Consider the following 26,989-nt stretch of genomic DNA (forward strand, 5'->3'; position numbering starts at 1 on the left):
TGCTGGAGAAGAAAAAAGCTGGGTTTTACAGCCAGAAACTTAACTCATCTACTGTGCTCATTCGATCAACAACTGAGTGGTCATCCCAGGCCAGGTGTCTTCTTAGGTGCGATGATGAAGCAGACAACAGAGCAGGCTGCCTTCATGGAGCTTGTGTTCTTTAATAAGGTGACCAATCATCCTTCTTTAGGGAGGACAGTCCTTCCTTTGTAAGTCCTGTCCTCCCTGGAAAAGTGTCCTCCTACATGTCCTCCTTTTTGATATTGGAAGACTAATCTGTCAATGTCCGTATTCGATCAATGCAGAGTTGATCCATTGTGTGATGTGACGTATTTGTATCTAAATGAGTACTTTTTCTTCATAATTATTATTAAAAATGAATAAGCACGTAAGCATAATTACAATATAAAATATTACAAATGTTTTTATTATGCACTTATCATATTAGTGTATTATTGTTGCAATGAATAAAATATTTTATTTACGATATTGTTTTCATTTTATTTTTGTCCTTTTCATTGTAAAAAAAGTTGGTCATCTTATCTTTAATACATACGATGTAAAGTAAAAAAGAACCAGTTTACAACCTCTTTATACCAATGTCTTGAGGAAAAACACTCTATTCAATCTGTTTTGAAAAACAAGGAAAAAAATTTCGGCTCCTATTTTTTTTTTTTTTAATTTTTTTTTAAATTTTTTTTATTCATTTTGGGGGGGGAGAGAAAGAGAGAGAGAGAAGGGGGAGGAGCAGGAAGCATCAACTCCCATATGTGCCTTGACCAGGCAAGCCAGGGTTTTGAACCGGCAACCTCAGTGTTTCCAGGTTGACGCTTTATCCACTGTGCCACCGCAGGTCAGGCTCGGCTCCTATTTTACAGAGGAAGAGGGTGAGATCAGGTTTTCAAAAGGTCAATCTAGTAGCCCAAAGTAAGCACAACATGATCACTGTGTTCTTGGCCCGCATGGCTACCTTACCTGCTTCTAGAAAAGAATGGAAGATGGATGAGAATGAATGGTACAGACTGCCCGGGACAAACCAGAGTGCTCCCCAGGACCACGCGCCCACGAGGCCTGGAGAACGTTCGGGAAGACGACAGGCCCGCGTGAGCACCTGCGGGCGGTGACATCACCCGTGGCGCGCGGGGGCGGGGCCTCCGTCACGTGTTCTCGGAGCTCCAGCGCCAGCCGAGGCTGCAGCGCAAGCTCTGGGTGAGCGCCTCTGTGGCCGCCCGGGGAGGGGGGGGCGCCGTCGTGTTGCTGCCCCCACTCCCGCCAGCTCCACCCGCTGCAGCTCGCGCGGCTCGCACCAGGGCCCAGGGTAGCGGCGGGAGGAAAGATGCCCAAGCCCGAGTCCCAGAAGGCCGGGATCCTGCGTTGCCGGCGTCAGGGTGAGTAGCGCGCGGAGCGGCCGGACTGCGGAGTCTGACCCCGCCCGGCCACCGTCGCCCCCTCGGCGCCCCCCAGGCGAGCCTCTGCGGCGGCGCGCCCTGTGGCCCGCAGGGGCCCCCAGGCTGCGGGCTGCAACCCTCTCTGCAGAGTCTGACCCGCTGCGGCTGCAGCATCTGCAAACGCGGGCCTGGCTCTGGCGGCAGGAGTGCTCACCCAGGAGACGCCAGAGACCGCGGCGCCCGCCCCTTGCGGCTTCCGGTGGGGCTGGAGCTCTGCGCTCGGCGGCGGGGGGTGCGGGCGGCGCACTCCGGGCAGGGGCTCGTCCGGAGCCCCGGGGACATGGCGGAGCATGGCAGACAGAAACCCAAGAGACCCGCATATCGGCCCCCTCCTTCCCAGCCCGTTTTCCACGCTCTTTGGGCAGCGTTTGCATTTTCTTCAAAACACAAAACATTTTAAAAAACAGCTGCTTGGGGCCAATCAGGATTTTGACCCTGCCTACCTACAGCTAGCCTTTGGTTTGAGGAACCGCTTATGTTTTCCTCTTTCATGTCTGTTCCAATATTCCTGGTGGAAGGCACTGGGTTGTTTGTCTTGTGCAATTTCCCACATTCTCTCTTTTTTTTTAATTGATTGATTTTTAGAGTGAGGGGAAGGAGACACACACACACACACACAAACAGAAATGTGGGTCTGTTTCTGCATGTGCCCTGACCAGGGATCGAACTGACCTCTGCAGATGGGGAGGACGCTCTAACCTACGAGCTGTTGGGCCAGGGCGAGTTTGGCGCCTTGCGGTCGAAAATAACCATATCACAGCCCTGGTCGTTTGGCTCAGCGGTAGAGCATCGGCCCGGAGTGTGGATGTCCCGGGTTCGATTCCCGATCAGGGCACAGGAGAAGCGACCATCTGCTTCTCCACCCCTCCCCCTCTTGCTTCTCTCTCTCTCTGTATCTCTTCTGCAGCCATGGCTCGAATGGTTCAGCACCTCAGCCCTAAGCGCTGAGGATGGCTCCCTTCACTCAGGTGCTAAAAATAACCTGGTTGCAGCATGGCTTCAGGTGGGCAGAGCATGGGCCTGAGAAGGGGATGGATCCCATTCGGGTGCATGCAGGAGATTGTCTATCTCTCTTCCTCTCACTTGGAAAAAGAAGGTAATAAAAAGAGAGAAAAGAAAATATCAGCTCCCCCCAGCCCTCCGCCCAGTTCCCATAGACATCGCCCTTTGAGGGGTGTGAATTTGCTCACACCGTGCCATGCTTGGTCTAGTATTGTCCCCGAAAACTTGGCATCTCTATTCTATTTCCAAATACAAAACAGAAGTGATTCTGGGGACAGACTTGCGTGATTCTGTGCACCTGCGAACACGGAGGCGCTGCTCTCCTCCCGTAGGTCCCGGGTATATCCGACTATTCCTCCTCGGCTATATTTCTTCCCTCTTGTCTAGAAACCCCGGGTGTAGAGGTCGTGCTGTGTTCTCACAGAGCTCCTCCAGGTCGACGTTGCCACGGAACTGCCTAGGTTCTGGACATCTCTTGGGGGTTTCTGTGCGATTCCTTGCAACTTGGGTTTTGTGCCCTTTAAAAAAAATTTTTTTTAACTTCAAAAAAAAAACGGGTGAAATACATGTAACGTGAAGTAGATTATTTTAACCGCTTTAAGTGCATTTTACAGGATTGTCATCATCCCTGTTGTCTTTGTCCACGTTTTACATTCCCTCCCTGCCCCCCCATGAAGCTGTGACTTCCCATTTACCCATCCCCCTTCCGTGGTGAATCTGCCTGTTATGGATCCTTCACAGAAGTGGAATCATGCAATATTTGCAAACCCTTTTGTAGCTGACTTATTTGCTTCATGAGTGGTCAACCCATGAAGCCTCAACCCATGTTGTCACATCCATGAGGCTTCATGCCTTATTCTGGCTGAATAACATTCTTGCACATCAGTGTCACCATTTGTTTATCTGCTGATTGATGGACATGGGTTGTCTCCACCCTTTTGGCTACTATGAATAACGCTGCTGTTAATACGCGTCATCTGTGTGTTTGAGTCTCTAGTTCTTTGGGGTAGGAATGACTGGGTCTTACGGGTAAAGTGACGATTAACTTTTTGAGGAACTACCCAACTCTTCCCATTTTAAAACTGCTTTCTTAAAGCCTCTCATGCCTCACAAATTGAATCTGATGACCGCTTCCCCCCTCCTTAACTTCCTCGGCTTGACCTCTCTAAGTCTTTTGTGACCTGGCGTTGCTGGCCATGACACCCTCCTGAGGTTCTCTGGCTTGGTGATCGCACAGGAGAGGTTCAGTACTTGCTCCCTAATCCACTTTTGTGCTCTTCATTACTTAAACCCTCCTCTGCTGATACGTCCATATAGCTTAGACTAATTTGGATGTTTATTTTTAATTTCTAAGGCTTAGATGCACCTTTCAAGCAGTGGGCACCTCCTTGTCTGTGTTCTCTTGAATGCAACATATCCGAAACAAAATTAATCTGTTAATTCCCCCAGACCTGTGCTCTGCGTGCTCCCTGTCGTTCCTAATGAATTGAAAGTGGTTGTTTTTATTCTTTCTCCTTAGGGTCCTCTGTTCAATCTAGTTGACAAGTGCAGACAGTTTTGCCTCAGATCCTCCTTTCCATTGACTTCATAGCTCTAAGTCAAGCTGTGTTTGCCTCCTAACTGGGAGAAAAGCAGAGAGGGAGAGAGATGGAGAAAGAGAAACATCAATGTGTTCCTGTCTGTGCCCTGACCAGGAATCGAACCAGCCACCTTTGCATATCAGGACAATGCTCCAGCCAACCAAGCTATCTGGCCAGGACTAATAATTTTAATTTTTTAAAAAGACACAGTAAACACGAGACGTATGAGGCTGCCGCTGGGATAACATGGTATACTGATTTACAACAAATTTAAGTAGAGGAGGGCACTCTAAAATAAGGATTAAAAGTATAGTAAACACTTAAACCAGTGACAGTCATTCTCAAGCTGACTTCTTAGTAAAATGCACTTAAGATTCTTTCATATCTTGTGAGGCTTGATCCTTCCTTCCTTCCTCCACTTCCTCCCATTTTTTTCTTTTTACAAAATAATATTTGATTGTATGGTTGAATCACATTTTGTTCATTCACCTTTTTTTTTTTTTTTTCATTTTTCTGAAGCTGGAAACAGGGAGAGACAGTCAGACAGACTCCCGCATGCGCCCGACCGGGATCCACCCGGCATGCCCACCATGGGGCGACGCTCTGCCCACCAGGGGGCGATGCTCTGCCCAACCTGGGCGTCACCATGTTGCGACCAGAGCCACTCTAGCGCCTGAGGCAGAGGCCACAGAGCCATCTCCAGCGCCCGGGCCATCTTTGCTCCAATGGAGCCTTGGCTGCGGGAGGGGAAGAGAGAGACAGAGAGGAAAGCGCGGCGGAGGGGTGGAGAAGCAAATGGGCGCTTCTCCTGTGTGCCCTGGCCGGGAATCGAACCCGGGTCCTCCGCACGCTAGGCCGACGCTCTACCGCTGAGCCAACCAGCCAGGGCTGTTCATTCACCTTTTGAGAACCACCCTGATTGCTTCCACATCTTGGCGATTATGAGTCAAGTTGCTATAACTATTTGTGTGCACGTTTTTTTCTGTAAGTTTTGGTAGTTTTAAGGAATTGATGTTTCATCTTAAGTTAATCACATTTGTAGGCATAGAGCTACTTGTTGTAGTTCTTTATTATTCTTTTAATGTCCATGTGAACAGTAGTGATGTTCCGACCTTCATTTCTGACCATAGTAATTTGTGTCTTCTCCTCCTTTTGGTGGGGAGGGGAGGATGAATGGGTAGCCTGCCTAGAGATTTATCAATTTTATTGATGTTTTTAAAGAACCAGCTTTTGGTTTCATTGATTTCTCTATTTTTTCCTGGTTTCAGTTTTACTGGTTTCTGTCTTATTTTTATTACATTTTCTTCTGATAGCCTTCAGCATAAATTGGTCTTTTTTCTCTAGTTTCCTAAGATGGAAGCTTAGCTTATGAGTTCAGATCTTTCTTTTTTTCTAATATATGCATTTAATGCTATACATTTTCCTCTAAGTTCTGCTTTTACTGCATCTTGCAAATTCTGATGTTACCTTTTCAGTTAGTTCAAAATATTTTAAAATTTCTCTTCAGACTTGACAGATATCTGAGAGACCTTTAAAATGTTTTGTTATTGATTTCTAGTTTAATTTCATTGTGCCTAAGAGCATATTTGGCATGCTTGCTAATCTTCTTTGTCTGTTAAAGTATGTTTTATTGCCTAGAATATAGTCTACACTGGTGAATGTGGGCTAGAGAAGAATCTGTACTGAGCTGTTGTGCTGGTGGTGAAGCAAGAGGGAATGTTAGAGTTCTGTAATCTTCCGATTAAATCTTAGCCTATGTCCTCTACAAGGGTTCTCCAGTGGGGTAGCTTTTTCCCCTCTGCAACCTACTCCATTCCATACCTGCAAAGTCCCAGTCTTCCTGTAAGCCTCGATTATCTTTTTACCCTTAGATTTGACTTGAAGGCTGGAAGGGGCTAGAGTAGGAGGAGTCTCCTTTCCCACCCGGTTTTGTTTTGTGGGTTTTTTTTTGCATTTTTCTGAAGCTGGAAATGGGGAGAGACAGTCAGACAGACTCCCGCATGCGCCCGACCGGGATCCACCCGGCACGCCCACCATGGGGCAACGCTTTGCCCACCAGGGGGGCGATGCTCTGCCCATCCTGGGCGTCGCCATGTTGCGACCAGAGCCACTCTAGCGCCTGAGGCAGAGGCCACAGAGCCATCCCCAGCGCCCGGGCCATCTTTGCTCCAATGGAGCCTTGGCTGCGGGAGGGGAAGAGAGAGACAGAGAGGAAGGCGCGGCGGAGGGGTGGAGAAGCAAATGGGCGCTTCTCCTGTGTGCCCTGGCCAGGAATCGAACCGGGGTCCTCCGCACGCTAGGCCGACGCTCTACCGCTGAGCCAACCGGCCAGGGCCTCCCACCCGGTTTTATAGAAGACACTCTGGGCTTGTCTCACAATTCCTCTCTCCTTCCCTTGCCAGATTCACCAGAGGATCTTTCTGGGATCTTTACCTTCACCTTGAGGACCTGGTGGGGTTCCTAGAGGTAAAGCCCACAGAAGTGAGCCTGCCCCCTAAGACTACATTCCTGGAGTTTGTTTTCTCCTGCCAGCCAGTTCACGCCTGGCCTCCGGCACCCATTTACGGCTCCAGCAGCTGTGGTCCCAGGTGAGCAGATCTCAGCTGTGTGTCTCCAGGTTTTGGGTGGCAGTTTGCCCTCTACTGTCAGTTGTTTGAAGGGTCCAAAGGTGCCATTAATTTTTAGTTTGTCTAGCTATTTCTTGTTTTGAGAATGGGAGTGGGCATCTAAGCAGAAGTCACCCCATTTTTTTATTTTTTTTATTTTTTTATTTTTTACAGAGACAGAGAGTGAGTCAGAGAGAGTAATAGACAGGGACAGATAGGAACGGAGAGAGAGAGATGAGAAGCATCAATCATTAGTTTTTCGTTGCGCGTTGCAACACCTTAGTTGTTCATTGATTGCTTTCTCATATGTGCCTGGACTGCGGGCCTTCAGCAAACCGAGTAACCCCTTGCTGGAGCCAGCAACCTTGGGTTCAAGCTGGTGACCTTTTGCTCAAACCAGATGAGCCCGCACTCAAGCTGGCGACCTCGGGGTCTCGAACCCGGGTCCTCTGCATCCCAGTCTGACGCTCTATCCACTGCATCACTGCCTGGTCAGGCCATTATTTTATTTTAATTTTTTAAAATTTATTTTTCAATTTAGTTGACATATATACATTATGATGTTAGTTTCAGGTATACAACCTAGCGATTAGACATTTATATATCTTGTGAAGTACAGACAGAAAAAATGGGTTCTATGGAAAGTAACCACACATGGCAACCTGGTGATAAATTTGTACCTGGATAGGACTTGGGTAGTCGTGCCCCAGGAATATAACGTCTTCAGTAAAGGGTTTATCTTTTTTGCCTTAAGCAATCCCTGACCATTGGTTCTGTGCATCTTTTTTTTTTTTTTTTTAATTTTATTTATTTATTACAGAGACAGAGAGTGAGTCAGAGAGAGGGATAGACAGGGACAGACAGACAGGAACGGAGAGAGATGAGAAGCATCAATCATTAGTTTTTCATTGTGCGTTGCAACACCTTAGTTGTTCATTGATTGCTTTCTCATATGTGCCTTGACCACGGGCCTTCAGCAGACTGAGTAACCCCTTGCTGGAGCCAGCGTCCTTAGGTTCAAGCTGGTGGGCTTTTCCTCAAACCAGATGAGCCTGCACTCAAGCTGGGATCTCGAACCCGGGTCCTCTGCATCCCATTTCGATGCTCTATCCACTGCACCACCGCCTGGTCAGGCTTGTTCTGTGCATCTTAATTAACATACCTTTGCAATGCCTCTTTCAAACCTTAAGAGCACAGGGCAATCTGATCATAAATTTCTACTGGACAGGTCATGATGCATAGTCATACTCCAGGAATACAAGGGAATATAACATCTTCAGTACAGGGTTTATCTTTTTGCTTTAAGCACTCCCCGACCATTGGTTCTGTGCTTCTAGGTTAACATACCTTTGAAAGGCCTCTTGTCGGACCTGTCCTTCTAATGCATGAACCACCCTTAGAGAGCAAACAACCTTAACTATTTCTGCCTTACTTTCTCCCACCTTCCTGTAATAGTCCTTGTTCCCTCCTTAATTTCAGATGTATAAAAGAAACTGCAAAATGGTTCATCTTCGGGGCATTTGAGATCTTGCCTGCTAGCAGATGGTGTCAGTTTGGCTCAAATAAACTCTCATAAAAATTCTCTGCAGGGTTGGAAGTCTCATGTCCACAGAAATGATCCCCCTAACAAATCCAGTACCCATCTGACACCGTACATCAGGGGTCGCACACTCGCGGCCCACCGAACAATTTTGTGCGGCCCGCAGACTAATCTACGAAGTTCAAAATATTTTGGATAAAATTAAGTAAGCCTAGGGGCCTACTTGTATTTTTCATTTCTCTAGCATCCTAGATAGATATTAGCTTAGTTAACAGCAGTTGTGATGCGAACTACAGTTTCTGGTCGTTTTGTGACACTGAGTAAACTGCATGTACGATTGTGCTTGTTGTACTGATTTTTTTTGTTTTCAACTGCAGTGAGAAAAGTGTTGCGTAACAGTTGCCTTTTGTAGACCTAGTGCGGCCCGCGCTGAATGGCTGTGATCTTGCTCTGCGGCCCACATGCTGAGTTGAGTTTGAGACCCCTGCGGTACATAATGACTACTGTGTTATTAACTACATTCCCTATGCTGTACTCTACATCTGCATGATTGTTGTTATAACTAGCCATTTATACTTAATCCTTTTATCTTTTCCATTGATATCCCCACCCCCTCTCACCTAGAGACCATCAGTTCCCTGTAACTATGAGTTTGTTTGTGTTTTTTTTGTTTATTTATTGTTTTTTTAGATTCCACAAATAAGTGAAACAATAGGGTAAATTTGTCTTTCTCTGTCTGACTTATTTCACTGAGCAAAATTCCCTCTAAGTCTATATCCACGTTGTTGCACATGGCAAGATTTCATGCTTTTTAATGTCTGAGTAATGTTCCATTTTATGTGTGTACATCTTCTTTATCTGTTTGGATACTTAGATTGCTTCCATATCTTGGCTATTGTAAGTAATGCTATAATGAACATTGGTCAAATAAGTTTGTAAATATGATATATAGGTTTGCTCGCTTATTGTTTGCATTGGGTATGGGGGACAGGCTGTAAGCAGGCAGGGTCGTTATACCCTAAGGCTTAGTTTTAAGACTAAGCCTTTCCCACCCTAAGTGACTTTGTATCAGAGACTTCCTTGTTTGTATAATGGATTAAAGGTTTTGATTTCTACACTATAAAATGGGGCAGATTCTTTCTCGATTCCTGAGATTAACATTAGAGGGGAAAGCAGAGAGGAGAGCAGAGAAAGGCCACATGGAGGAGAGGAGAAGCAGCCAAGATGTTGGAGTGCTGAAGGAGAAGCTAGTTTGTGCAGAGTTTGTGCAGGGAGAAGGAGATGGGGAACAGAGGTGAATAAGGCTGGTGAGGTAGAAACCCTTGATTCTAGGAAACTCGGATAAGTCAGTGGCTTTGGGAGCCCCAAATGGAAAGGGAAGTGTTTTCCCACTGTGTGTATTTCTTGCCCGCTGGGTGCAAGCTAGGATTAAAAGGTAATGGCCCACCAGTTCTTGGCTCCGTTGTTTCATTACTGTCTGTCCGAATCAAATGCGAACCTGCATGGGCCAGGCGGTTGTGATGGTGGCTGTGGCTACTGGCCTTACAGGGTACATATATCTTTCCAAATTAGCGTTTTGATTTCTTAGGATAAATACCCAGAAGTGGAGCCCTGGCTGGTTGGCTCAGTGGTAAAGCGTCGGCCTGGCGTGCAGAAGTCCCGGGTTCGATTCCCGGCCAGGGCACACAGGAGAAGCGCCCATCTGCTTCTCCACCCCTCCCCCTCTCCTTCCTCTCTCTCTCTTCCCCTCCCGCAGCCAAGGCTCCAATGGAGCAAAGATGGCCCGGGCGCTGGGGATGGCTCCTTGGCCTCTGCCCCAGGCGCTAGAGTGGCTCTGGTCGCAGCAGAGCGACGCCCTGGAGGGGCAGAGCATCGCCCCCTGGTGGACGTGCCGGGTGGATCCCGGTCGGACGCATGCGGGAGTCTGTCTGTCTCTCCCTGTTTCCAGCTTCATAAAAATACAAAACAAAAACAAAAACAAAAAAACCCAGAAGTGGGATTGCTAGGTTGTAGAGTAATTCATTTTTAATTTTGTCAACATAAGAACCTCCAAACCTGTAGAAAATTTTTATAATAACTTGAGTCAAACAGAGATGCAAAGATTTTTGGAAGCAAGATCTCAGCAGAGAAACAGGCTTTCAGGAAATAACTTTGCAGCTTCTTTTATGCCCTTGGAATTAAGGAGGGATGTAAAGATGATTACCATGAAGGTAGGAGGAGGCAAGGTGAAAACTGGGTTATAGGGTCATTAAGAGTGTGTTCTCTTGAGGGTGATCCCCCTTTAGATATACTTGGGGTTTAAGATCCTTTTTTTGGGTAGGAGGAGAATAAGAGATAATAGTTTTCATAATTTGGGGGTGGTAAGTGGTTCTGTACTACTCCTTTTATGCCCCTCTGTCAGGAGTTGCAGTCTGGAAGCTGTCTGGTCAACAAAGGCTTTCAAATTCTGTTAGGTAGGGGGTCATGCCCTGCCACTTCCTACCGTTTGTATGCTTCCTCTCTTACTTATCTTCTTGGTGTCAGACTCCATTTGGTTTTATGACCCCTGTGTTGACATCCCATGGGTTGTTTTGTTGGGACTGAGATAAAGATAGACGTAATTAGGGCATTTCCTTGAGCAGACACACGGAATCAGAAATGAATTATTACAATAGGACACCAGTTAAGATGGAGGCCTAGGTAAACACGGTACTCAGATTCTCCCACAACCATATCAAAATTACAACGGAACAGAGCAACCATCATTCAGAACCACCTGAAATCTAGCTGAATGGAAGTTCTACAACTAGGGATTGACAGAGGAAGCCACATCAAGACCGGTAGGAGGGGTGGAGACATGGAACGGGCTGGTCCTGCACCCGTGTGTGTGGCAGTTTAAAATCAGGGGGCATATCTCGGCGGGGAAGGCTCTCCTTGTGGAACAAGGGGTCCCAGCCCCACACCCGGTCCCCCAGCCCAGGGCTCCAGGGCCAGGAAGAGAAGTCCCCATGTCTTCTGGCTGTAAAACCTAGCGGGGATGGTGGCTGGATGAGATAGAGATCTGGGGCGGTCCCTGCCAGCTCCTCTAAAAGGGCCTGTCCATGGACTCATTCGGACTCGCTCACTCGGAGCACCGGGGCAGCAGCTGGAAAGGCAGCAGAGACATACCAGGAGGAACTGGGTGGTTTTGTGTCAGGTCAAGGGCTGGGGGAGGGGCAGCTTTCTGCCAGATTGAAGTGCTGGCAGAGGCCATTGTTCCTTTTCTGAGACCCTCACCCCCAGAGCCAGAATGCAGGTGCCCTGAGTTTCCATCAGCCTGGCTGTTTGCCCTGCCCAGCTACGTCACTCCGAGGTCCTGCCCCACCCAACTTGTGGGCCCACCCAAGCATTTTCTAGAGCAGGGGTCCCCAAACTTTTTACACAGGGGCCATTCACTGTCCCTCAGACCGTTGGAGGGCCGGACTATAAAAAAAACTATGAACAAATTCCTATACACACTGCACATATCTTATTTTATTTATTTATATTTTTTTTTCCGAAGCTGGAAACGAGGAGGCAGTCAGACAGACTCCCGCATGCGCCCGACTGGGATCCACCCGGTATGCCCACCAGGGGGTGATGCTCTGCCCATCTGGGGCATCGCTCTGTCACAACCAGAGCCATTCTAGCGCCCGAGGCAGAAGCCACAGAGCCATCCTCAGCACCCGGGCCAACTTTGCTCCAATGGAGCCTTGGCTGCGGGAGGGGAAGAGAGAGAGAGGAAGGAGAGGGGGAGGGGTGGAGAAGCAGATGGGTGCTTCTCCTGTGTGCCCTGGCCGGAAATCGAACCCAGGACTCCTGCACGCCAGGCCGACACTCTACCACTGAGCCAACCGGCCAGGGCCTGCACATATCTTATTTTAAATTAAAAAAAAACAAAAACCGGGAACAAATACAATATTTAAAATAAAGAACAAGTAAATTTAAATCAACAAACTGACCAGTATTTCAGTGGGAACTATGCTCCTCTCATTGACCACCAATGAAAGAGGTGCCCCTTCCGGAAGTGCGGCGGGGGCCGGATAAATGGCCTCAGAGGGCCGCATGCGGCCCATGGGCCGTAGTTTGGGGACCCCTGTTCTAGAGTCTTTTTGATTAGAAATGGCTTCTCTTGCCTCATGCTTTGGATTTTCCTAAAATCTCTCAGACAAGCAGCATCTGGCCTCTGTGTACCCTGTGCTTCTTGCTAAGTGGCCCCAGGACTGGCATTAGTGGCAACTGGTCTTAGTTCCTAGATTGGCCTCTCTTGGTCACCTCCAACCTCAGCGTAAGTAGCAGCCATCTGCACATCATTTCTTAACTCATGCCTGATGCACCTCCAAGAGGCCCCAGAGCCAGGGCACCTGGTGGACCCCTTCAGAGCATGCCAGAGTAAAACCCTACCACCTCCATGAGTGACACGCTCAAGGGGTGGACTCAGTGAACACCAAAGCCCCACAGAAGCAAGTCCTGCTTCTAGGGTTGACTCCTCCACTGTAGTCACAACTAGTTGTCTCAGCCAGCTGACCTGAGGGTCAGTACCTCCTAGTGATGCCAACAGCAATCAGGGCTCGCCTACAGCAGGACAGTGTGCACAGCCCACGTAGGGGCAATCGTGAAGTGCTCAGCTTGGGTGACCAGGGAGATTGTGCCATTGGGCCCTATAAGACACCTACTACATGAGGCCACTCAAACCTGGAAGACATAGCAGCCATACCAAACACAGGGAGACAGCCAAAATGCAGAGACAAAGAAACATGTCCCAAATGAAAGAACAGGAGAAATCTCCAGAAAGACATCTAAATGAAACAGAGGCAAGCAAACTAAGAGATACAGTGTTCAAAACAGTGGTTGCTAGGATGCTGAAGGAACTTAGGATATAGAAGCCATTTAAAAAACAAACAGTCAATGGTGAAGGATATACTAACAAATGAATAATTTGTAGGAAATCAACAGCAGAGTAGATTAAGCTGAGAATCAAACCAGTGATTTGGAATATAAAGAAGCCAAAAACCTCAAATTGGAACAGCAAAAAGAAAAAATCCAAAAAAATGAAGATACTGTAAGGAGTCTCTGGGATAACTTCAAATGTACCAACATTTGCACCATGGAGATACCAGAAGGAGAAGAGAGAGTGCAAGAAATTGAAAACCAATTTGAAAAACAATGACGGAAAACTTCCCTAGCCTGGTGAAGGAAATAGACACACAGGTCCAGGAAGTCCAGAGAGTCCCGAACAAGTTGAACCCAAAGAGGGTTCATAACACTGTCAGCTGATTTCTCAACAGAAGCTTTGTAGGCCAGAGGGAGTGGCAAGAAATATTCAAAGTGATGAAAACCAAGGACCCACTATCAAGATGACTCTGCCTAGCGAAGTTTTCATTTAGAATCCAAGTACATATACAGAGCTTCCCAGACAAGAAAAAGCTAATGGAGTTCATCATCCTCAAACCAGTATTAAATGAAGTGTTAAAGGGTGTTCTTTTAAGATGAAGAAGAAAAATAAAGGTAAAAAAAATGGCAGTAGGTGTATAGCTATCTAACAATTGAGTCTAAAACAAAATAAATGAACAAGCAGAGCAGAAAGGTGAAGGGATAAGAAGTGCAAATTAGAACAGTCACAGGGGTGTAAAGAACAGCATGGGGAATGTAGTCAATAATATTGTAATAACCATTATGGTGTCAGATGGGTATAAACTCATCAGGACGATCACTTAGTAAGTTATATAATTTTTTTTTGTTTGTTTGTTTGTTTTTGTTTTTTTTTTCATTTTTCTGAAGCTGGAAACAGGGAGAGACAGTCAGACAGACTCCCGCATGCGCCCGACCGGGATCCACCCGGCACGCCCACCAGGGGCGACGCTCTGCCCACCAGGGGGCGATGCTCTGCCCATCCTGGGCGTCGCCATATTGCGACCAGAGCCACTCTAGCGCCTGGGGCAGAGGCCACAGAGCCATCCCCAGCGCCCGGGCCATCTTTGCTCCAATGGAGCCTTGGCTGCGGGAGGGGAAGAGAGAGACAGAGAGGAAAGCGCGGCGGAGGGGTGGAGAAGCAAATGGGCGCTTCTCCTGTGTGCCCTGGCCAGGAATCGAACCGGGGTCCTCCGCATGCTAGGCCGATGCTCTACCGCTGAGCCAACCGGCCAGGGCCAAGTTATATAATGTTTGATCACTGGTTATACACCTGACACTAACATAATATGGTATATCAATTGTAATTGAAAAATAAAAAATGATTAAAAAAATAAAATATGACAGATCCCAATAAAACAGGTTAAATATGTATAGTAGACTGTATGGTTAGATCTTCAATGTAATGATCTCATGAAGTGAATGTTTCTTGTGCAGACCCTTGTGCAGCTACAGTCACTTTCTCCTTGTCTTCCACTGGTCTTAAACTGCAGAGAGCTCTGCTTTCTGCTTGGGCATTTGGTCAGATCAGATAAGTTATTAAAGAGTGGTCAGCCGCTTCCTGCCCATATTCACTGACCAAGCAGATGTCCCAAGCTTGGTTATTTTAGGTGGTTTGTCATGTTATCTATCCTTTTAATTTCCTTGTTAGCAGTTGATTAATTTTGGTTCTTTCATCAGTATCACCATGTGGCTTTTCTCTGCGTTTGAGATATAAAATAGAGATACTACATATGTTATGTTCTCAGATTTTCTTAGAGGGGATTCATACATATCAGATGGATGTCAGAATTATTTCCAGGGAGCATATGATGTCTGGAATTGGCTCTGAACCTTTCCTCATTCAGTAATCTCTTATTTGTAATTATGAAACATGTTGTTGGCAGTGTTTTCTTCTTGTCTTACAGGGTAGATAAGGAATGAGCAAGAATAGGGTGTATTTTTGTGTTGTCATCACCTGGTAATTTCACAGAGGTATTTAGGAAGGGCACTTTTGTAAATCAGTATTTATACTCACATGACTGTAGCTGAGTTAAAATTCGGATGTGTCTCTCCTATGCTTACCATTTGAAAATTTGGAATAGAGAATACACTGATGAGAACATATCTGGAAACTACTGAAAGGTAAACACTTAACATGTAAAGATAGATATTTCAAACGTCATTAAATATTATGGGAATTATTTTGTATTAAAGGAGAACGAAAACTATCCTGTTTGGGTAAACAGAACTGTCCCATTGTCTCGTTAGTCTTGTAGTAAAAAATACGGGCAGTAAAGAGGTATGCGAATTTCAAACTGGATAATGGTTCATAGAAGTAAAACGATTCTTCAGATTGTGCTTCCACAATATTTGTTCAGTGTTCAGATTTTATTCTTAAATTTTTGACAAATTACTGGAATTGAAACACTCCTCCCTAAGGACGTGCTAACGTCCTTAATATACTTAACCTGTCCCAATTTGTTCTTACATTCTCAAGTTTGGAAGGTTTTTCCTAAGAAATCTTTTACCTTGATTATTAAAGAAAACACACATGCTTTGTAGAAAATGGTTTGAAGTGGCCCTGGCCGGTTGGCTCAGTGGTAGAGCATTGGCCTGGCGTGCGGGAGTCCTGGGTTCGATTCCCGGCCAGGGCACACAGGAGAAGCGCCCATCTGCTTCTCCACCCCTCCCCCTCTCCTTCCTTTCTCTCTCTTCCGCTCCCGCAGCCAAGGCTCCATTGGAGCAAAGTTGGCCCGGGAGCTGAGGATGGCTCTGTGGCTTCTGCCTCAGGCGCTAGAATGGCTCTGGTTGTGACAGAGCGACGCCCCAGATGGGCAGAGCATCGCCCCCTGGTGGGCATGCCGGGTGGATCCCGGTCGGGTGCATGCGGGAGTCTGTCTGACTGCCTCCCCATTTCCAGCTTCAGAAAAATACAAAAAAAAAAAAGAAAATGGTTTGAAGTAAGTAGAAAATTATCTGTAATGCCACTAACCTGTCTTTATAGTATATTTATTTTTCATTAAGTGCCGATAGCAGTAGAACACTTTGTAGTGAGTATAGAGAGATTAAAAATAAGTAGTAGACTTTACAGCAAAACATTAATAGTGGTGAGATTTCAGGTGGTGTTTAGTTTTTAATTTTTGCTGATAGGTATTTTCTGAGGACTTTTTTTTTTTTTTTTTTTTAGAGAGAGGAGAGAGAGACAGAGAGAGAAGGGGGAAGGAGCTGGAAGCATCCACTCCCATATGTGCCTTGACCAGGCAAGCCCAGGGTTTCGAACCAGTGACCTCAGCATTTCCAGGTCGATGCTTTATCCACTGCGCCACCACAGGTCAGGCTCTGAGGACTTTCTTAGCATGATAGCAGCTGACAATACCAACCCAAAGCACCCTGCATGGGGTTGGCCAGCAGGGTGCCCGACTGTGTCCTCAGTATCAGCCTTTCCTTTAAGATTATTCAGTGGTTTTCAGAAGAAAAGTATTGGATTGTTCAGTGTACTTAATAGGCTACGACTGGAGGATTAATGTCATGATTTATAGCAACATGTCATGATTTATAACAACATGGAATTGGCTTAGTGAACTTGACATGATTTTTTTTTTTCTTTGTATTTTTCTGAAGTTGGAAACGAGGCAGTCAGACTCCTGCATGGGCCTGACCGGGATCCACCCGGCATGCCCACCAGGGGGTGATGCTCTGCCCATCTGGGGCGTCACTCTGTTGCAACCAGAGCCATTCTAGGGCCTGAGGCAGAGGCCATAGAGCCATCCTCAGTGCCCGGGCCAACTTTGCTCCAGTGAAGCCTTGGCTGCGGGAGGGGAAGAGAGAGACAGAGAGGAAGGAGAGGGGGAGGGGTGGAGAAGCAGATGGGCGCTTCTCCTGTGTGCCCTGGCCGGGAATCAAACCCGGGACTCCTGCACGCCAGGCCAATGCTCTACTGCTGAGCCAACCGGCCAGGGCTGAACTTGACATGATTTAACTGCTTTATGGATCATGATTTAGTAACTGGTGTGCGCTGTGTCTGTGTTAATAGAAGCTGACTGTGAAAAGCACCTCACAGTGGGTCTTAGGTCCGACTATCATGTTGTTGAGACATACCCCTCACTCTAATCTGCTAATGATGCTGGGGTTTAAATTGTTGGGATCTCATGAGATTTTAGACTTCTGTGACCCAAATAGGGTGCCGCACGCATTTTGATAGAATAGCAGTAGGTGCTCACAGTGGCAGTGGTTAAGTTGGGTTGCGAGGTGTGCCTGTACTATAGGCGAATTATTCACTAGGATGTTTCCTAGTCCATGTGTCTGGCCAGGGTTCTTCTGTCCTTGGCTGTGCCTCTCCACAGTTGGAGTGTTTGCAGGTCATCTTGCAGCCACCACACTCATCTGTCCAGGTCACTCTGTCAGGTAACAGAACTCCCACAGTGATTCAGCCACACTGGGACCCCTAAGCTACCAGCCCATCTGCATTGTTTCATCATGCTGCATCTTCCACATCCTTCTGTTTCTCCTCGGCACCTTGTGTGCACCTCTCCACATTCTGTGCTTTCCCGGCCAAACCCTGACTCGGCTCAGGGACCCCTGCCCTTGAGCCACCACTGGACTGCAACTGAAGAAAAACATAACAGCTGTCCTTTCTTTATTTCACTGAGTGTTTTTGCAAAGCTGGTCAGCGTTTTAGTCGTTTACCTTTTGGGAAAAAAAAATTACAGTGATCTCTAACTGCTGAAACTTTGGCTTAATTCTTCAAGTTTATGATTGAAAGAATCTGTTCACTAGTTGTTTGGTATTAACTAACCTTTACGTGTTTGCTTTGACCATTCTTTTTATAGACTCTCAGCCTTGGCTGTTGAAGCGTAGGTAATTGCCTATAGAAGGGATAGCAAACAGTAGGAAACAAAAAGACCCTTTACTGTGTAGATGCTGGATTCATTATCTGTTCCCATCAATTAGATTAAAAGTTCAGCTTTTGGTTTTTGTTTGGAGGTTTTAATTCTTAGGCAGTTGAGAACCTGTTGTTCTATTGAAATACAGGCATCTGACTGCTCTGCACTTCATTTTTTGGTTGTTAACTTCTTGACCTGTATAAAAACTGAGTGTCTTCATTGCATTTGCAGACTATTCTTGTTAATTATATAAAAAGAAAGGATAATGTTTTATGAACTTCTCTTGTTAGTCTAGGTCCCTTAATTGAGCATGAGTCAACAACCTAAAATATGTCCTCTAAAGAATTGCATAATACAGCTTGAGGAAAATAACCTGCTGGTGTTGTTGGGAGTTAATGGTTTAATACATTTTCCAGTGCAGGAAACAAGGACTATGACACCGATACATTTTTCCAGTTCAGGAAACAAGGACTGTGACACTGAGCACGTGTGGCGTGGACGAGTCGTGGGGCTCTGGGAAGGGCCAGCACAGAGAGGGCCAGACCCTGCGGCTGAGGTTGTGAGGAAAGAGGACCTCTCCTTTCTGCCTGTAGGTGCTGGCTGCAGAGAGGATGCCCGAGGCCAGGCTGTGGACAGAAAGGAAAAGAATCTCTGTGTTCATCACAGAGACCTTTCTGGATGAAATTGGGCAGGGGGAGCCTGTTGTTTTCTTGTACCTTTCCTAATCATAAATTGAGCTGTTGTGCTACCTAGTTTTCTACTGTTGTTGAAACGAGGTAGTCATGAACTTCATGCCTTGCTTTCAGATTAAGTAGGATAGTAATATGTTTACCTAGAAATTCCCAGCATTTTTGCAAGCATATTGATAACCTTATTACAATGATATTTTTCCCCATTAATTTCAATAAGTATTTCTGAAGTGCTTGCTGTGTGGCAGGTCTTACTGTAAGCTCAAGGGTTACTGCAGGAAACAGAACAGACACAAGTTCTGGCTCAAGTGAAACTCCCATGCTAGCAGGGGGGAGACAGACAGCAAATAATAAATGGAACGATTAAGCAGTCAGGTGGCAGGTTGCATGGAGGAGGGAAGGTCACAAGTACCAGTGTCGGAGGGTCAAGTGGCAGTTTTAAGTGAGGCCGTCCAGACCGCGCCGTACTGCGAAGGGGAGATTTGGGCAGAGATTTCGCAGAAGGGAAGGTAGCCGAGACAGAATAATTCTGGGCAGATGGAAGAACCCATGCATCCTTCCTGGAGGGGGCAGTGAGGGGGGGGGGTGATGGACCACATTTGGTGACTCAGCTGGAGGCCTCTGTCTGGGACAAAGTGAGAAAGGAGGGACGTCGTGGGAGGTGTGGTCAGGGAGGCAGTGCGAGATTACATAGGAACCTGTAGGTCACTGTAAGAGACAGGTGGTCACGTGTATGTGCATGTTAAATTTAAGATATAGTAAAAAGGAGGGAGAAGTATTCAGTTAAGACAGACGGTACTGTTTACTTGGAATACAGTTGATGAGAAAGAGGCTGAGAAGATTTGGTCATTTTTCCACTGTTGTCTGGCTGGTATGTGGCTGAGTGGGGTTAGTGTAAGGTCGGTGGATAATGGGGGATGGTCACGTGGGGAACTCAGACCCGCGAACTTTGGCTAGGACCACCCACAGCCAAGCGCGCCAAAAGAAGCTTTGCAGGAACCGTTTGGAAAAAAGCGACCGTCTGCCAGCCAGTGAGATTTCACCACGTCATGTTAGCTCGACTTCCCTAGAGGGGCCCCTTTAAATATCTCCCACGCGGTTTAATCCTTGTGACTTCCCTGGCCTCCATCTTTCCTGGGGGCCGGGGAACCTCGCCGGGCGGGATGCGCGCTCTGTACTCAATAAAGCCGTTTATTATTTCACACTTTGTGGCTCGGAGCCCTCTTTCTTCCTTCTCAGTGGAGAAAAATACCTTACAGTTAGAATTTACCCTGGTCTTTTCAATGTACCGTTGATTCCCAAATCTGCCTGTGCCTCAGAACTAACCAGGTTTACCAGAGCTACCGATTCCTAACCTTACCTCTGCAAATTCTGCTGTAGCTTATTTGGCGCAGAGCCCCGGGAGTTCTGAATGGTGATGAAATCAGGGTAGGGGCAGGGTTACTTAAATAGAATGTGGGTGAAAGTTAATAGGAGGAATATGAATGAAGACCTCTAAAGCTAGGGGTTTTGAAGGGCTCTGGACATCGCCCAACATGCCGGTGGATTTGGGGTAAAGAAAAAGATGTGCATTGAATGTCAAGAGCCGCTTGATGAAATAGCCCTTAATTACCGTCCTCTGCCGCCTTCTGTGATTATAAAGACAGCTGGCTCTCCCCTCCCTATCCCTTCTGCATGGCTCCCTTCTGGGTTAAGGAGGCCAGGGTGGTGGTGGGAAGGCCTGGAGCTGTTTGTGGAAAACCATCTAAATAGAAATCTCATACAGTTGAAGAAGGGATTGGCTCTTTAGGCACAGAGTTCCTTATTGGAACCAGCACAGTCTGTGGAGTTAGTCTTGAATTTCAGGACTGCACGGCCTTTTCAGGAAGGAGTACCTGTAGTTTTGATGTTCTTTGTTTGCTCAAGTGAGTATTTCAGGAAGTGACATTGTCTGTTTTTAGTGAAAACCTAACGTTTCACACTTAGATCTCTATTCTGTATTCTTTATATTTACTATTGCAAAGTGGCAGGTTTTCAACTTTCGTCTTACTTGCCTGGATGGCTCCATTCACCTTGCTCAGAGAACATTTTCTTCAACCTCTAAATAAAGGAGCAGTTTTTATGTGCATTTTTTTTTTTCATTTGAACATGCTAACAGCTGACAGAAGAGTGCTTTCCCTGGTGCCTGACTTTCCTTTGCAGCCGCTCCTGTGGTCTTCTTGTGGTGGGAGTTTCTGTTTGTTTTTTAAGCTTTTGAAATTGGTAGTAAAATAACTACTTGGATGGCAGATAGTCAAGAAATTGAGCTGTTTACCCATCATCTTCTAGGCATATGGCATAACATACAAAACTGCTTAATTTTTGAAGTGGGACTTAATCAATGCTGATTTGTTTTGTCCTGATTTGAGGGGGGAGATGCTACTTTTTTCTTTAAATTACTTCATACTGCAGAAATAAGAATGTATTAGTATCGCTTTATAGATTTCTTCTGTGTCTGTTTCTCATATATAGTGTGTCTCTGCCCTAATGGTCTGTGAGGTTGTTTTGTATGTCCATTGGGCTCTTTACAAAGAAGTCCCCAGGGAGTTGTGGAAGGCCTCCATGAAGACCAAGTATTACCAGAAAGCTTAGGAGAAAATGGCAATGCCCTATTGTTTATCCGGTATCAGAAGGAGAAGAAAAACAGAATCACTTGATCTCGTTCCATTATAATTTTAAAATTTTAAATTAGAGTAGGTATTAGGACAGGTTTAATCTTTGATTAGAAAATAGAACTTTTTATGGCCTGACCAGGCAGTGGCGCAGTGGATAGAGCTTTGGACTGGGATGCTGAGGATCCAGGTTCGAGACCCTGAGGTCGCCAGCTTGAGCGCAGGTTCATCTGGTTTGAGCAAAATCTCACCAGCTTGGACTCAAGGTCGCTGGCTCGAGCAAGGGGTTACTCTGTCTGCTGAAGGCCCGCGGTCAAGGCACATATAAGAGAGCAATCAATGAACAACTAAGGTAGGGGTCCCCAAACTACGACTCTCAGGCCGCATGAGGCCCCCTGAGGCCATTTATCCAGCCCCCGCCACACTTCCGGAAGGGGCACCTCTTTCATTGGTGGTCAGTGAGAGGAGCACTGTATGTGGCAGTGCCGCAAAGCGCGGCATCACTCACGTACAGTACTACTTCCGGTAACGCGGGATGCACTCCTCACGGCTCTGGAAGCGCGTCATATCACTTGTTACAGTTAGTAATGACAAATATGGAACCAGACATTGACCATCTCAGCCAAAAGCAGGCCTATAGTTCCCATTGAAATACTGGTCAGTTTGTTGATTTAAATTTACTTGTTCTTTATTTTAAATATTGTATTTGTTCCCATTTTGGTTTTTTTACTTTAAAATAAGATATGTGCAGTATGCATAGGGATTTGTTGATAGTATTTTTTATAGTCCGGCCCTCCAGTGGTCTGAAGGACAGTGAACTGGCCCCCTGTGTAAAAAGTTTGGGGACCCCGGCCCTGGCCGGTTGGCTCAGCGGTAGAGCGTTGGCCTGGCATGCAGGAGTCCCGGGTTCGATTCCTGGCCAGGGCACACAGGAGAGGCGCCCATTTGCTTCTCCACCCCTCCCCCTCTCCTTCCTCTCTGTCTCTCTCTTCCCCTCCCGCAGGGAGGCTCCATTGGAGCAAAGATGGCCCAGGTGCTGGGGATAGCTCTGTGGCCTCTGCCTCAGGCGCTAGAATGGCTCTGGACACAACAGAGCGACGCCCCAGAGGGGCAAAGCATCGCCCCCTGGTGGGCAGGCCGGGCGGATCCCGGCCGGGCGCATGCGGGAGTCTGTCTGACTGCCTCCCCATTTCCAGCTTCGGAAAAATGAAAAAAAAACAAAAAAAAAACAAAAAAAAAAAGTTTGGGGACCCCTGAACTAAGGTGTTGCAATGCACAAGAAAAAACTAATGATTGATGCTTCTCATCTCTCCGTTCATGTCTGTCCCTGTCTATCCCTCTCTCTGACTCTCTCTCTCTGTCTCTGTAAAAAAGAAAATAGAACTTCTTAAAAAGTTGCCTTTTAAGGTCCTTGGGTTAAAACGTCTTGTAATTTTCCAGTTGGAAGCTATCTTAGATGTACTGTCCTGACACATGTTGTACTGGTATCTTCCTCATTAAAAGACTGTGGGCCCTGGCTGGGTTGCTCAGTGGGTAGAGTGTCATCCCATGGTGCTGAAGCCACAGGTTTGATCCCCAGCCAGGGCACGCATGAGAAGCAACCAGTGTGTGCATCACCAAATGAAATGACTAAATGGAACAACAAGTTGATGCTTCCCTCTCCCCTTCTCCCCTCAAAATCGATGGAAAAACTTTTTAAAACAAGTTAGATTCTGGAAAAAAAAAAAAAGTCACCAAACTGAAAGCAATCCAGAACAAAGGTGGAGTGGTATCCATTAACAGGAGGGGCAGCTGAATAAGTCAGCTATTTGCCTCTGTTGGTTTTCTAAGCACTGATACATTGGCCTGGGATTTTCATTGTGGAATTTATTTATTTTTATTCAGCTATCCACATTCCTTCCATCTGAATCTTCATTCATGGGATGCGTAGGGGTCCCAAGTAAACAGTTTGGAAGGGCAACTTGGTGGTGTGGGAAGCAGTGACTGTGAACTTGGTGAATGACTTCTACATGTCCTGAAATGTCTAACGGATCTATCTTTCTTCCTTAGGAAACCGAAGATGACCCTTCCGCTATGCTAGGTCTATAATGGGCAGCATCACAGTTCGCTATTTCTGTTATGGATGCCTTTTTACCTCTGCGACCTGGACGGTCCTGCTTTTTATCTATTTCAACCTCAGTGAAGTGACTCAGCCGCTTAAGAATGTGCCCGTCAAGGGGTCTGGGCCCCATGGCCCATTCCCCAAAAAATTCTATCCCCGTTTCACTCGAGGTCCAAATCGAGTGTTAGAATTAGAGTTCAAAGCAAACAAAATTGACAATGTGGTAGATAATCATATTCAAGATGCAGAAAAAGGCAGCGTGAAATTCTCTTCTGAATTGGGTGAGTGTATCTGATTTTTGCTAGCAGCATGTCGAAATATTTAATTGTTAGAAGTCCTAAATTTTAATCCTGTAAATTGTGTGTTGCTCGGGGGATTAGAGTATGTGTGTTGGTTTTTCCTAACAGTTTATTTTTTTCACAAGCTAGCTGAGTCCTTACGATTTCTGCACACTTAGAGGGAGTTCTATTGTAATATGTCCAGTTCTGGCTTCAGTATTTTATAAGGACTTGGGAGAAACTAGATAGAAAGGCCCAGAATATAAAATGAAAAATTAAGTAGCTGAAAAGACAGTAGAACCTATGGAGGAAGATTTTAATTACTCCATTTAATAAGGGAAAGAAATGGTTGAAACATGATTTGACCCTGTTGAACATATTTTGAAAGGCACAGAGTTTATTAAAACAACATAAACCACTGGGTTTAGAAATAAGCTGAGGTTATGTTTAATTTCTGCTTGTAAGAATTATTTAGGTGCCAGAAATATATTAAATATGGATTATATAAATTAGGATTTTATAAAAACTGAGTATAAAATACATTTTTCTTCAAAAATTATATTCTGTTCAACTTGGTAGCAAGAGTTGTCTGTATATGTTTTTGAATGTTATAATTTGAGAGCACTGGTTTTAGCAAACAATTTTAAGGGAAAAATGAGCAATTTTGGGTTTTTTTAAAAGTTAAAAAAATTGATCTTGTCATAGAAGCATCAAATAATAAATAATATAGTAAAAGATTTTGAGCCTGACCAGGTGGTGGCGCAGTGGATAGAGCATCGGACTGGGATGTGGAAGGACCCAGGTTCGAGACCCTGAGGTCGCCAGCTTGAGCGCGGGCTCATCTGGCTTGAGCAAAGAGCTCACCAGCTTAGACCCAAGGTCGCTGGCTCCAGCAGGGAGTTACTCGGTCTGCTGAAGGCCCGCGGTCAAGGCACATGTGAGAAAGCAATCAATGAACAACTAAGAAGTCGCAATGCTCAACGAGAAACTGATGATTGATGCTTCTCATCTCTCTCCGTTCCTGTCTGTCTGTCCCTGTCTATCTCTGCCTCTGTAAAAAAAAAAAACTTAAAAAAAAAAAAAAAAAGATTTTGAGATTGAAAGAGCCACAGAACATAAAGGAAATGTTAAAACAATGTTTTTCATTTGATCATAGTTTTAAAGAAATCAGTTTCTACGATTTAATGATTTTCTAATACATGAAGTCAAAAGTCTATAAAATTGTGTGAGGAAACAAGCTAATACTTTAATTTTCATAAAATACGCCTTCTAATCTTTTTCAGATAGCCATTTAGTATGGGAAAGTTCTAGTAGTTATTTTGGTAAAAGTTTTATAAAGAAGTAACATTGGAGATTACTAGAGTATTATAGCTAAGTGAAATTAGCCAGTCAGAGAAGGCCAAGTACCATAAAACTCACTTATATGTGGAATCTAATGATAAAATAAACTGATGGACAAAATAGAAACAGAGGCATGGATACATGGAACAGACTGACAGCTGTCAGATGGGGGGATTGGAGGACTGGAGGAAAGAAGGTGAAGGAATTAAGCAAAAAACATATATATATATATATATATATATATGTATGTATATACACAAACACAGACAACAGTGTGGTACCACCAGATGGCACTGGGACAATTAGATACACACAGGCAAAGGGATGAAGTTGGACTCTTTCCTTGTATCATATGTAAAAATGAACTCAAAATGGGTCAGACCTATATGTAAGAAGTCATAGGTATAGATCTTCATGACCTTGGATTTGGCAGTGGTTTCTTAGAACACCAAAAGTACAAGCAGCAAAAGAAAAAATAGATAAATTGGATGGCATCAAAATTAAAAACTTGGGGCCTGACCTGTGGTGGCGCAGTGGATCAAGCGTCGACTTGGAATGCTGAGGTTGCCAGTTCAAAACCCTGGGCTTGCCCGGTCAAGGCACATATAGGAGTTGATGCTTCCTGCTCCTCCCCCCTTCTCTCTGTCTCTCTTCTTTAAAATGAGTAATTAAAAAAATAAATTAAAAACTTGGGTACATCAAAGAATACTACCAAGAAAGGGAACAGGACAACCCACATGATGGGAGAAAGTGTTTGCTAGCCGTTTCTCTAGCGGGGTCCATTATCTGGAATATCTAAAGAACTCTTACAACTCAACAATAAAAAGACAAATAGCCCAACTTACAAATGGACAAAGACTTTCATAGACATTTCTCCAAAGAAGGTAGCCAACCACCCCACACAAGAAAAGGTGTTCAGCATAATTAGTTATTACACAAAGGCAAACCGTAACCACAATGAGATGCTGTTTTACATTTGTTAGGATGGTTATGTTTTTTTTAAAAGGAAAGTAACAGGTGTTGGTGCAGCTGTGGGAAACACGGAGCCCTCGTGCATCTCTGGAAGGAATGGAGAATGGCACAGCCCACTGTGGAAAGGAGTTCCGCAGTGCACAGCGTAGAATTAATATGACCTAGCCGCTCATCCTACTCCTGGGTGTATTCCAGACGCACTGTGCACAGGCATGCAAACAATTTGTGTACAGATTGTCATGGCGGTATTTTTCTCGTCGGATTTAAGGTGGAGACAACCCAAATGTCTATCAGTCAATAGGATACCCTGGTCAGCAAACTGCAGCTGGCGAGCCACATGCGGCTCTTTGGCCCCTTGAGTGCAGCTCTTCCACAAAATACCACATGCGGGTGCTACCTCGATAAGGAGTGTACCTACCTATATAGTTTAAGTTTAAAAAATTTGGCTCTCAAAATAAATTTCAGTCGTTGTACTGTTGATATTTGGCTCTGTTGACTAATGAGTTTGCCGACCACTGGACAGGACAAACAAGACGTGGTAGAGATACAACGGACTATTATTCAGGCATAGGAAGACATGAAGTTATTGTACAGTCTTCCACAGGGACGAATCTTAAAAATGTTTTAAGTGAAGGACGTAGGACACCAAAGGTCAAATCTTTTGTGATTACTTTTATACAAAATGTCTAGAACAGGCACATTCAGCAAGACAGAAAGAATTATTAGTGGTAACCAGGGGCTGGGGGTGGGAGGAAAGGATGTCTTTGCAGGGTGGTGAAAACATTCTGCAGCTAGGTAATTGTGATGCGTGAACAACACTGTCAACGCACTCATTGTCACTAATGGTAAGTTTTGTTACAGTTCTGTACAGTTTACCGTAACCCAAACAATGAAAAAAAATCTCCACTAAACTTCTTATAAAGTTAACTTAGAAGGAATTAACTAAGTATTTGTTGAGAAACTAATTTGTGTGAGGCACTATTCTAGGTGTGGGTATCAGTAGTTTTTATTTTCTTTTGTTTTGCACAG

General features: G+C 45.5%; 1 protein-coding gene across 5 annotated transcripts in view; it reads left to right on the forward strand.

The window, feature by feature from the left end:
• The first annotated feature begins 1,167 nt into the window (after positions 1 to 1,167).
• GALNT11 (polypeptide N-acetylgalactosaminyltransferase 11) overlaps positions 1,168 to 26,989 on the forward strand; it is a 52,127-nt gene continuing 26,305 nt past the window's right edge. The window contains exons 1-3 of one of the 5 annotated variants that reach the window (XM_066234065.1): positions 1,168 to 1,388; positions 6,433 to 6,618; positions 23,318 to 23,650. In XM_066234065.1, coding sequence (XP_066090162.1) covers positions 23,356 to 23,650 — 295 coding nt within the window. In that variant the 5' untranslated portion in view covers positions 1,168 to 1,388; positions 6,433 to 6,618; positions 23,318 to 23,355. Of the gene's footprint in view, positions 1,389 to 1,495; positions 1,648 to 6,432; positions 6,619 to 15,110; positions 15,209 to 23,098; positions 23,208 to 23,317; positions 23,651 to 26,989 lie in introns of those variants that run through there. The other 4 variants (XM_066234066.1, XM_066234067.1, XM_066234069.1 and 1 more) reach the window with 4 other exon arrangements.

The sequence above is a fragment of the Saccopteryx bilineata genome, chromosome 6, assembly GCF_036850765.1.
Source record: "Saccopteryx bilineata isolate mSacBil1 chromosome 6, mSacBil1_pri_phased_curated, whole genome shotgun sequence".
In the NCBI taxonomy this organism is placed as follows: Eukaryota; Metazoa; Chordata; class Mammalia; order Chiroptera; family Emballonuridae; genus Saccopteryx; species Saccopteryx bilineata.